The sequence below is a fragment of the Rhinolophus ferrumequinum genome, chromosome 15 (assembly GCF_004115265.2).
Source record: "Rhinolophus ferrumequinum isolate MPI-CBG mRhiFer1 chromosome 15, mRhiFer1_v1.p, whole genome shotgun sequence".
Classification (NCBI taxonomy): domain Eukaryota; kingdom Metazoa; phylum Chordata; class Mammalia; order Chiroptera; family Rhinolophidae; genus Rhinolophus; species Rhinolophus ferrumequinum.
In genome coordinates, this window is record NC_046298.1 from 8,646,389 (window position 1) to 8,655,696 (window position 9,308).

A 9,308-nucleotide genomic window follows, 5' to 3' on the forward strand; every position below is an offset into this window, starting at 1 on the left:
GTACACATATACAATTGGGCATTTTTCCTGAAATTAAATTAATCAGCGTTGAACAAAGCAATGCAAATCCAGCATGGTGGAAAAGCTTAAAGCACTGGGCTGGGGAAGTGAGCACCTGTCAACAGTCGGGAGGATGAGAGCAAATTCCACAGCCACAACCCTGAATCAGACTTTCCAAGAAACAGACTTCTTTTCTTTCACCTGAGGTCTCTGCCAGATAGAGGTTGATACTGGTTTAAACACTGGCTTTGTTTTGTTTTTGTTTTTGTGGGGGGGAGGGGGTCCCAAATGCGGTCCCAAAATGATGGGATAGGCACACTTCATTAAAAACCAATTTTAGGGAACCCTACTAAATTCTCGAGGTGGTAACAATCACATGTCAGCAGCCCAGGGTAGGTTTGTTATGGGTACAACCTCTCCCTGGGAAAGACATGTTACATCTAAGTCTGCCATGCTTGGAAATGGGAGCCTTCCTGGAGGGAAAGACATCCCTGATACCACAAAGCAACTCTGAAGACAACAGAAAGGTGCCTTCACATAAAGCCTGTCCTGCTGTTTGTTTTCTTTTTCTACAGAAGAAAAAAAGCCAAGTACCTTCATAGTCCTTCCTCCCAGTTTACTTCACCACTGTTCTTCCTCCTCTTTTCTTTTTCTTTTGAAAAATCATGTTGCTTTTCTCTAATCCTAGAGAGCAAAGAGGAGAGGGAGGCCTGCAGGCCCTGCACACGCATTGATAGCACAGAGGTCTTATAAATCAGCTAAAAATCAATACATTCTATGTGGTAGTTTCTCCTTTGCAACCAGATCGCCAGGGGACAGAACTAATGCTTTTTCTCCACCACCATCCCCATTTTTCTGTCATAAAAAAAAAAAAAAAAATCTGCTTAGGAACGAATGGGCAATCAAAGTTGCTGAGTAAGGATTTCAACTATCTAATTTTATTACTTTACAATTGACATACCTTCCCTCTGGAAATGTTTGCAATTAATTAATTAGCAGTAATCTTCCCCAAGGGACTAATTTAATAAATTCTCTCCAATTCTTACTTTAAAAAAAAATAGTTTAGATGTATCCAAGCTGCAAATGCATGCATAGCTCCAAAGTGCATTTTGAAAAATCAAGGGATCTATCTATTATGGTGAATTTTTATCACTAAATCAATCTGGCGACAACTATAATTCTTTTTCTAAGTAGGAGTTACCCGGATGAACGCAAGGTTTCTGCAAGGTAACGACCCTCAGCAGCACAGCCAGGAACCCTCGCTGGGTTTGTTAGTATTTAGAACGGAGTTTGTCCTCCTGTTAATCTCAGGCGAGCCGTCTGCGGTTTGCGGCTTCTTTAAGCGCCTAGCGGTTCTGCAGAATCTGTGAAAAGAAAAAAAGAAGCTAGAGATGTCGCTCTAAAGCGGTCGCTGGCTTCCGGGCCTACCAGACCCCTCTATAAAATGCCAAAGGCAAACTCAGTGGCTAGGCATCTTGGGTCAGGTCCCCAGACCTTGTCAGTTCCCTGAGCTCCTTCCATGCCTCTCAAGGATCCAGGGCAGAGACCTGGGCTGTCCCTAACTTCAGGTCCACATGTTCTTGTGTTTCAACCAGAAAATAAAACTGGGCCCTTGGACCAACGCCTCTGATTATTCCGGGGAAGTGCGGTGAGGGCTTGGGAGAGCGTTTTGTAAACTGTAAAGTGCAGTGACCCCGTGAGTTAAGGGCGAGGCTTTCTAAGGTTGCTGGCCTGCAAATCCAAAAGCGAGTTCCACTCTCCTTCCTGCAGCACCTGCCGAACACTTCACCCCCACCAGACTGGTCGACCCTTTTAACCCCGGGAAGACGCAGGGAGAGGCTCCAGGCCTGGGGGTTGAGCCTTCCGGAGTGCGGAGTCTTTGGTGCTCGCAAACCGGAGCTGCTTATCCGGGGAGACCAGGCATAAAGGACGCAGCCCTCTTCCCGGCTCCAACGAGCTCCTCCGCCCATCAGTGCCCCCTTGAAAACCTCTGGGATGCAGAAGGGAGTGGTCAGACCGCTGGGCCCAGGCAGGCGTCCCGGCGTAGAGCAGAGAATAGGCCGCTGAACCGTGGCTCGCCAGCGCCACCCCCAGCGGAGCGCAGAGTCTGCAGCTCGGCCCCGGCGCCTTCCTGCGGGTGCCCGCTCTGGGTGGACACAGCAGGCGGTGTGCGAGAGGCAGCCAAACCTCGCCTTCCTACGAGGTACCCAGGGGTCTAAGCCCGCCCACTGCAGATGCCCAGGGTCAGATGTGGCGCGTTTTCAGGTAGACTCCCAGGGGACCTGAACCCTGGCCTCGAGGGGGCGCTCTTTGGTCCATTCCAGGGCCAGACCGCTGCAAAGAAGCCCGGAGGTCAAGGCCCTGGCAAAGGCCAGAGCTTGCAGAGCCTGAATCTACCTAGTCTTGGGGAGACTGCGGCGGGGAGCCAGATCCCCGAGGACAAAGACAGGCGGGCCAGTGGGATTCACCGACGCCGCCCAGCGCGGGGCCTCTGGCGCGAACAAACTTTCCTGCAGCGGAGGGCGGGGAGGCTGGGCTGGAAGCTGCTCCCCGGAGCTTCTGCTCTTCTCCACCTGCCGGTGGTCCAACCTCCGCCCAGCCTTCACCCACCCCAGTTCCCTCCCATCCCCCGCCCACCTCTGTTCACTTAGACTCCTCATTTCTCTCTCCTCTCCCGTCCTCCTTTTCCCTCCTGCCTTTCTCCCCCACTTTTCTTCCCTTCTCTCTCTCTCTCTCTCTCTCTCTCTCTCTCTCTCTCTCTCTCTCTCTCTCTCTCTCTCTGTCTCTGTCTCTCTCTGTTTCTCTCTCATTTGTATTCGCCGCCTGGGTTGCTTCTCTCCTCCTAGGGCCTCAGGGAGGAGATAAGTGCGCTGCGCCCCGGGCCTGCGTGGCGCAGAGGGAGGCGTTTCTCCTACTTCTCCCGGGTAATTTGGAGAGATTGTATGCGCGCGCGCGCGTGAGTGTAAAGCAAAAAGGGGTAGGATCCAGCGTCAAGCAGAGAGGGTCAGGGTCTCTGACATTCCTCACCAGCTGCACAAACCTCCCAGAACAAGTGTGAGTGTGGGTGAGCGTGCGCGCGCGCGCACGGGCTGGCTGCATTTGGCACGTTTGGTGGCCCGGGGCCCCAGGGCCCGGGGGCCCGCCTGGCGACCTGGGATTACCGTGACGTCACATTGAGCCTCTGGCCACCTTGGACTAGGACACCTCAGGAGCCGCACAGCCCCCGCGCCGCGCCTCACCTTGCCTCGCCACCGCGCGCCTTTGGGAACCCGCATCCTCTCCCTTCCCCTGCCCATCCATGGGCCCTTCTGTCTTCCGGACCACGCCGGCCGGTGGAGCGCCTTCTGGAGCGCAGGGCTCGGCAGCGAGGCTGCCCTCGGCTCTGCCTCCAGTCGCGCAGAGCAGGCGGAGGACCCCGCGCTGGGCACCCGCAGCCGTGTGAGGAACCCAGGCGGCACACGGCTGGAGGCGCAGAATCAAGGGACCGAAGCGGGAACAAGCAAGAGAAGAGCGAGGCGGGCCGGTGACAGCCACCATGTCTTTCCCGCACTTTGGACACCCGTATGGCAGCGCTTCCCAGGTAAGAGGCGCCTCCGTGGGGGATGGGGACATAGTGGGTGGAGGGGATGCCCAGTGCACGCTCCTGCCCCTGTGCGCTCTCCTCTCGCACGAGTCTCCTGGGAAGCCAGAGGGAGCAAGGACCAGGGTAATGTACCACAGTCCACTCTGACATCCCCAACCACTAGCTGAGAACGTTCAACTCCCGCAGTACAAGCTGGAAAATTGAGTGACCTGAAACTTAGGCACTCTGGGCAGGCCCTCAGAGAGGTGGTTTTGATCTCAGAGAACTTCCAGACAGGCCTCTTTTTGTACAGATATCCGAGGTGGTCCGGGAAATCTCAGAAAAAAAAGACTTCCAGTCCAGAGCGTTCTCCATCTCACCATTTTTCTGTTGTTGATAGTTAACTTCTGTTCTTATCCTCCCCCTTCCTTGGGTCGGTCCAAACACTCTGCTTCTGGTTCCTTCATGTCCCAGACCAGTGTGGGTGTTGTGCAATGACAGGGGTTTCCTGGGGAAATTCTGGGGACACCTACCACTGTTCTCCAGCCTTTCCCAAGAGTGCAGGGTGTATTTTCCTGGGGTCTACTCCCAGCCCGACCTCTGACCCTCTTTGTGATCTTGGACAAGTCTGCACACTCTCTGGTTCCCATTCCCTGTCTATAGAATGGGAGTCAGTGTGAGACGTAATGGTGATCTCTAAGGCCAACTTCTCGCTCTGCCTTTGTGATATCCTGTGATGGAGAAGGTGGGGGGCGGGGGTCTGCGAGGGAACCCGTGAAATTTAGCTTCTGTAATTCGGGTTTCAGAACCTTCCCATTGCCTGAACCTTCTGGGGCTCTGAAGCCCTAGCAACCGCTTAGGAGTATCTATAAGGGCAGTTTGGATCAATTGCAGTTTGGAATTATTCTCAGAATTCCCGTTCCCGTGCTCCGCAGAATGCTCAGCACACAGTGGCATTTAGTTAATGTTGAATGGAGGAGAGATTGGGCAGTTACGGCGCTGGCTCCCGCCAGCCTCAGGCGCCGGTCTCTGACCTCCGGTGCCCCCTCTCTCGCCCCCGTAGTTTCTGGTGTCTGCAAGTTCAAGCGCCACTTGCTGTGAATCCGCCCCGCGCTCGGTCCCAGATGTGGCCCCAGGCTCCACCCCGGCGGCCGCTCTCTGCTGCGCACCCTACGATAGCCGGCTGTTGGGCGCTGCGCGGCCCGAGCTGGGCGCGGCCTTGGGCATCTATGGAGCCCCCTACGCGGCCGCTGCAGCTGCCCAGAGCTACCCCGGGTACCTGCCCTACAGCCCGGAGCCTCCCGCGCTGTACGGGGCGCTGGTGAGTACGCCGGGTGGGGCCTGGGTCTGTGAACCGGAACCCACCCAGCCTGGGGGCAGGAGCGGCAGCCGGGTGAAGTCCACTGTGACATCTCCAGGGAAAATCTAGAAAGGACGCACAACTCAGAGTAAAGGAAATGGTTAGGATTGTGTATAAGGGAAAAATACATCTTTACACCATTTTACAGTCTGCGGAACTCCATACTGTTTAGAAAATATTTGCACTTCTATTAATTGTGTGAGGTAGGCAAGTCATCACTTTCTCAGTTTACACACGAGGAAATTGAGGCGCAGAGGTGAATAACGTACCCAAAGTCACTGAGATACAAAGGGCCAGGTAATAGCTCTGGATGGAGAGTAAGGCAGAGAAGTTCCCCAACTGGTGGGAAGGAGGGCTGGGGGAGACCCAAATAGTAACAGTAATAATAACAGCTAATATTTAACTACCTGCTTATTCTACACCAGGAATTCGGCCAAACGCTCTCCTTCATTAACTTTTAGGTACTATTGTTATCCTCATTTGCCAAGGGGAAACTGAGGCATACAGTGGTTAACAACTGTGCGCGCAAGGTCACACAGCCAGTACAAGTGGTGGTCCAGGGATGTGAACCAGACTTGACCTTAGAGTTTACACCCTTAGCAACTACCCTCCTTTCTTTTCTCCCCAAATGTAAGTAGTTCTGAATTCTTTCTTCCTCCCCCACCAGAATCCACAGTATGAATTCAAGGAGGCTGCAGGAAATTTTACACCTGGTCTGGCGCAACCAGGAGCCTATTATCCCTATGAGCCGACTTTGGGGCAGTATCACTACGACCGGTAAGATGTGGGCCACATCGGTGGCTGGCATCGAAAGTCCTTCCCTCTCCCCTACCAATATAGGGCTGATCTGGACAGAGCAGGAGGAGAGGGGTGAGCAAGGAGGGAGAAAAACAGAAGCTCACTTGCAGGCCGCAGACTGCCTCCTGCCTGCCGCCTCAGGCTCCGAGCCCCAGAACTGTGAGCCAGGTTCTCCCCACAGGTACGGAGCTGTGGAGTTGAGTGGCGCCGGGCGCCGGAAGAACGCCACGCGAGAGACCACCAGCACGCTGAAAGCCTGGCTCAACGAGCACCGCAAGAACCCCTACCCCACCAAGGGCGAGAAGATCATGCTGGCCATTATCACCAAGATGACCCTCACCCAGGTGTCCACCTGGTTCGCCAACGCGCGCCGGCGCCTCAAGAAGGAGAACAAGATGACCTGGGCGCCCAAGAACAAAGGCGGGGAGGAGAGGAAGGTGGAGGGTGGAGCAGAGGAAACGCAGGGCTGCCTAAACGGTGACACCAAAGGTACCAAAAGTGTTCACCACCCCACCTGACATGGGTGTTTCCAGCCATCAAGGAGTCTGATTGGATTTCCGAAGCCACCCTGTGGCTTCGCTTCTATGGAAGGCACTCGTGCTTACCCCTGCACTTGCCTCCCCTACATGCCGCAGGGCCTTTGCCTGCACGGTTCCCTCTGCCAGGAATTTCCTACTGACGGAGCTTCTTTCCAACTTTGAAGTGTCCTCTCTGAAAACCTTCCCTGGCCACCCAAGCCAATGTAGAGTCCCAGTTATTCTCTACTGTCATCTCATTTTATTTCTTCCCCCATACTTATCACTATGACCCCCTCAAGAAGGTCACCTGCACTAGAAGGTGTTCTATTCACTGCTATAGTCCCTAAATTCGTGCCTAAAGATGTCTGGCACATAGCAGACACTCGGTAAATATTTGCTGAATTAAATAATACACACCAGCCACCCGTGGGTGTGAAAATTGGGTCAAAACTGTCCCCTTGCTTTTATATGGCTGAAAAGCTGAATCCCGGTCTTGGGGCAACACAAAGTGTTGGTTTCCTTGGCCTGGGGGTGCACGAAGAGGAGGAGTTTTCCAAGGGGTGAGGGCAAGGCTGGGATGGGAATCCTTCCCCGGGGCAGGCCGCCAGCCCTGGGGACAAGTGTAAGAGGTGGTGTAGCCAGCCTGGTGAATGCCCTGAGTGCAGGGCGCATCTTGCTAAAAGCTTCTCAGGGATGGGCACTCCAGCAGATTTCCCTTGGGGCCTGGGGCTTTTCTCACTCGCTCCTGATTTCCTGCAGACATTGCTACTAGCCAGGAAGCTCGGGGGCTCCGTCTGAGTGACCTGGAAGACCTGGAGGAAGAGGAGGAGGAGGAGGAGGCTGAAGAAGAGGCAGCGGTCATAGCTACGGACAGGCTGGCTGAGTTCCAGGAGGACGCGCAGTGGCTGTCAGCACCATGCGCTGCAGCTCGAGGGGGCCGTCTGGAGCGCAGGGAGTGCGGCCTGGCGGAGTCCCGCTTCTCATTCAATGAGCCTCGGGGATCCGGAGAAGCTGAATACTTCCGGGCGGAGCCAGGGGGCCCCACATTGACCGTGCACTACCCAGGCAGTGAGAAACCGCGCATCTGGTCTCTGGCGCACACTGCGGCAGCCAGCGCTGTGGAAGGTGCACCTTCATCCCCGCCCAAGCCACGAAGTCCGGAGTGCCATCTCATTTCCCGACAGCCTTCAGGCACTGGCAGGCGACCCGCGGTCCCCAGAGACTCCGCGTGTGAGGAGTCTTCCCGCATAGCCAAAGCCTTTGGAAACCCCACGTTTGCCCTGCAGGGGCTGCCCCTGAACTGTGCGCCGCAGTGCCCGAGGCGGAGGGAGCCTGCAGTGCAGTGCCAGTACCGGTCCGGAGCAGAAGGTAGTGGGCCCCCAACGGTGCTGGGAGTGTCTGTCCAAAAGACACCTGCCCACCGAGCTGCCCAGCCATTGCACGCCCTCTCTGCCTCTCGGGCACGCCCAGGTTCAGACCTGGTGCGAGATTGTCCCACAGCACTCTTTGAAATGGAAGCTTAGAGGTAGTATTTCTAGTTCCTCCTTATTATGAAGTCAAATAATAATAATAAGTTCAGAGGGAGACAATAACTTACCTAGGATCACTAAGAAAGTCATTGAAATGATGGGCAACCGAGATCTCTGCACTCATGTCCAGTGTTTGGTCAAGTGTACCAGGTGGGAACCATCATGATCCTCTGGCACAGGTGCCTTTGTTCCCTGCTGTAGAGGAGGGCGGCTGGCCCCTGCTGTGCTTGTTGTACCCAGGGCTTGCTTGGACTGGGCAGGCATAGGGCTTTCTGAGAAGGGTGAGGGGTGGTCCCGACACATACAATTGTTTTATGGCCAATGCTTAAGTCACCTTGCAGCCCTCTGGCCCCACCATGGCTGGGAGTGTAGCCCAGGTGCTGCCGCTGGAGACTATCCACCCCCAAAATTGCAACAGCAAGCCGGTGTGACTGCCAATCAGTGTCTCCTGCTCCTGGGTGGTTCTCTGGCTGTGCCTGGTGGAAGGGAATTTCACCCCACAAAGGGACAATCTCCAAGCATTTGGCAGCCTTCAGCAATTACTGCCAGATTCTGTTCTTTGTAGTAATTTCTCTCAGGATTAGCTACTGGCTTAGAAAATTGGGTTACATTGTTATTTGAATTTACACATAACCGGGTCCAAATGTTACCTCTGGCAAGCAAATTGCTTCTAGACCTTTGATTCCCTTCGGACGAGCCACCACTGACCTCCGATTTCCTAGGAATCACCACCAGTGGCCTTTGGGTTTTAATCAACCTTTCCTCTCTCAGCAGGTTAGCGCAATGGCTGCGATTTGCGATTTGCAATTTGCCAAGAATCTTGGAAATTAGCCCTACTATTGGAATTCACCTCCACGCTAAGAAGCTGGGAAACCTCGCCAGGAACTGGGGGAATCTCCTTTCGCCTAAGAAACAGACACACGGAAACCCTCCTACAGGCCCTCCTTGCACACAGAGCTGGGAGTGGCGGGCAGACAAGCGACTGGTCAGATCCCAGAGGAGGTGGCACAGGGCACCTTGGGGGAAGGCCAAGTGGGAAGGCTGGGTGGGGACTCTGCCCAGTGCACCCCCTGGGTATACCACGTCTCCCTCCCTCCTCTGGATTCAGGGTCTGAAGCTGCTCCCTCCCCTGCTCACCCACCATCCCTCACGTTGTAACTTCTGCTCTGACCTGGCCTCCAAGGACCAGAAGACTTTCGTCTTCTTCCCCTCCCCACTTCTTGTGTCCTTAAAAATAATCAAACCCAACCTAAGCTGTGTGGCCTATCTGTGCCAGGCGTGCTTGGAGAGATGGGGGTGGGAGGGAGGATGGACTGAGGCTAGGGGCTCTGGGGACCCCGGCGTGGGCTGCATCTCAGTGCCTTTCATAGCAGGGAGGGAAACTGACAAGGTACCGGCCAAGACGGAGGCGCCTGCCGCTCAGCCCTCCAAACTGCGGTGTAAGCAGCTCGCTGAGCCCGCTGACGCCCGGCTGCTTCGTGTGTGCGGGACTAGGGGACGCTGGCGGGATATTTGTCTAAAAGCTGCATATGTGTTTTAGT

At 54.9% G+C, this 9,308-nt stretch overlaps 1 protein-coding gene across 2 annotated transcripts; it reads left to right on the top strand.

The window, feature by feature from the left end:
- The first annotated feature begins 2,108 nt into the window (after positions 1–2,108).
- Positions 2,109–9,010, top strand: IRX6 (iroquois homeobox 6). Of its 2 annotated transcripts, none has more exons than XM_033127013.1 (6): positions 2,109–3,580; positions 4,626–4,883; positions 5,590–5,699; positions 5,902–6,209; positions 6,998–7,606; positions 8,542–9,010. In XM_033127013.1, the coding sequence occupies exons 1-6, from the start codon at positions 3,536–3,538 to the stop codon at positions 8,544–8,546; spliced, it is 1,335 nt and encodes a 444-aa protein (XP_032982904.1). In that variant the 5' UTR covers positions 2,109–3,535; the 3' UTR covers positions 8,547–9,010. The 2 variants fall into 2 exon arrangements, with proteins under 2 accessions (XP_032982904.1, XP_032982903.1); XM_033127012.1 differs by having other exon boundaries at positions 2,110–3,580; positions 8,539–9,010.
- The last annotated feature ends 298 nt before the right edge of the window (positions 9,011–9,308 follow it).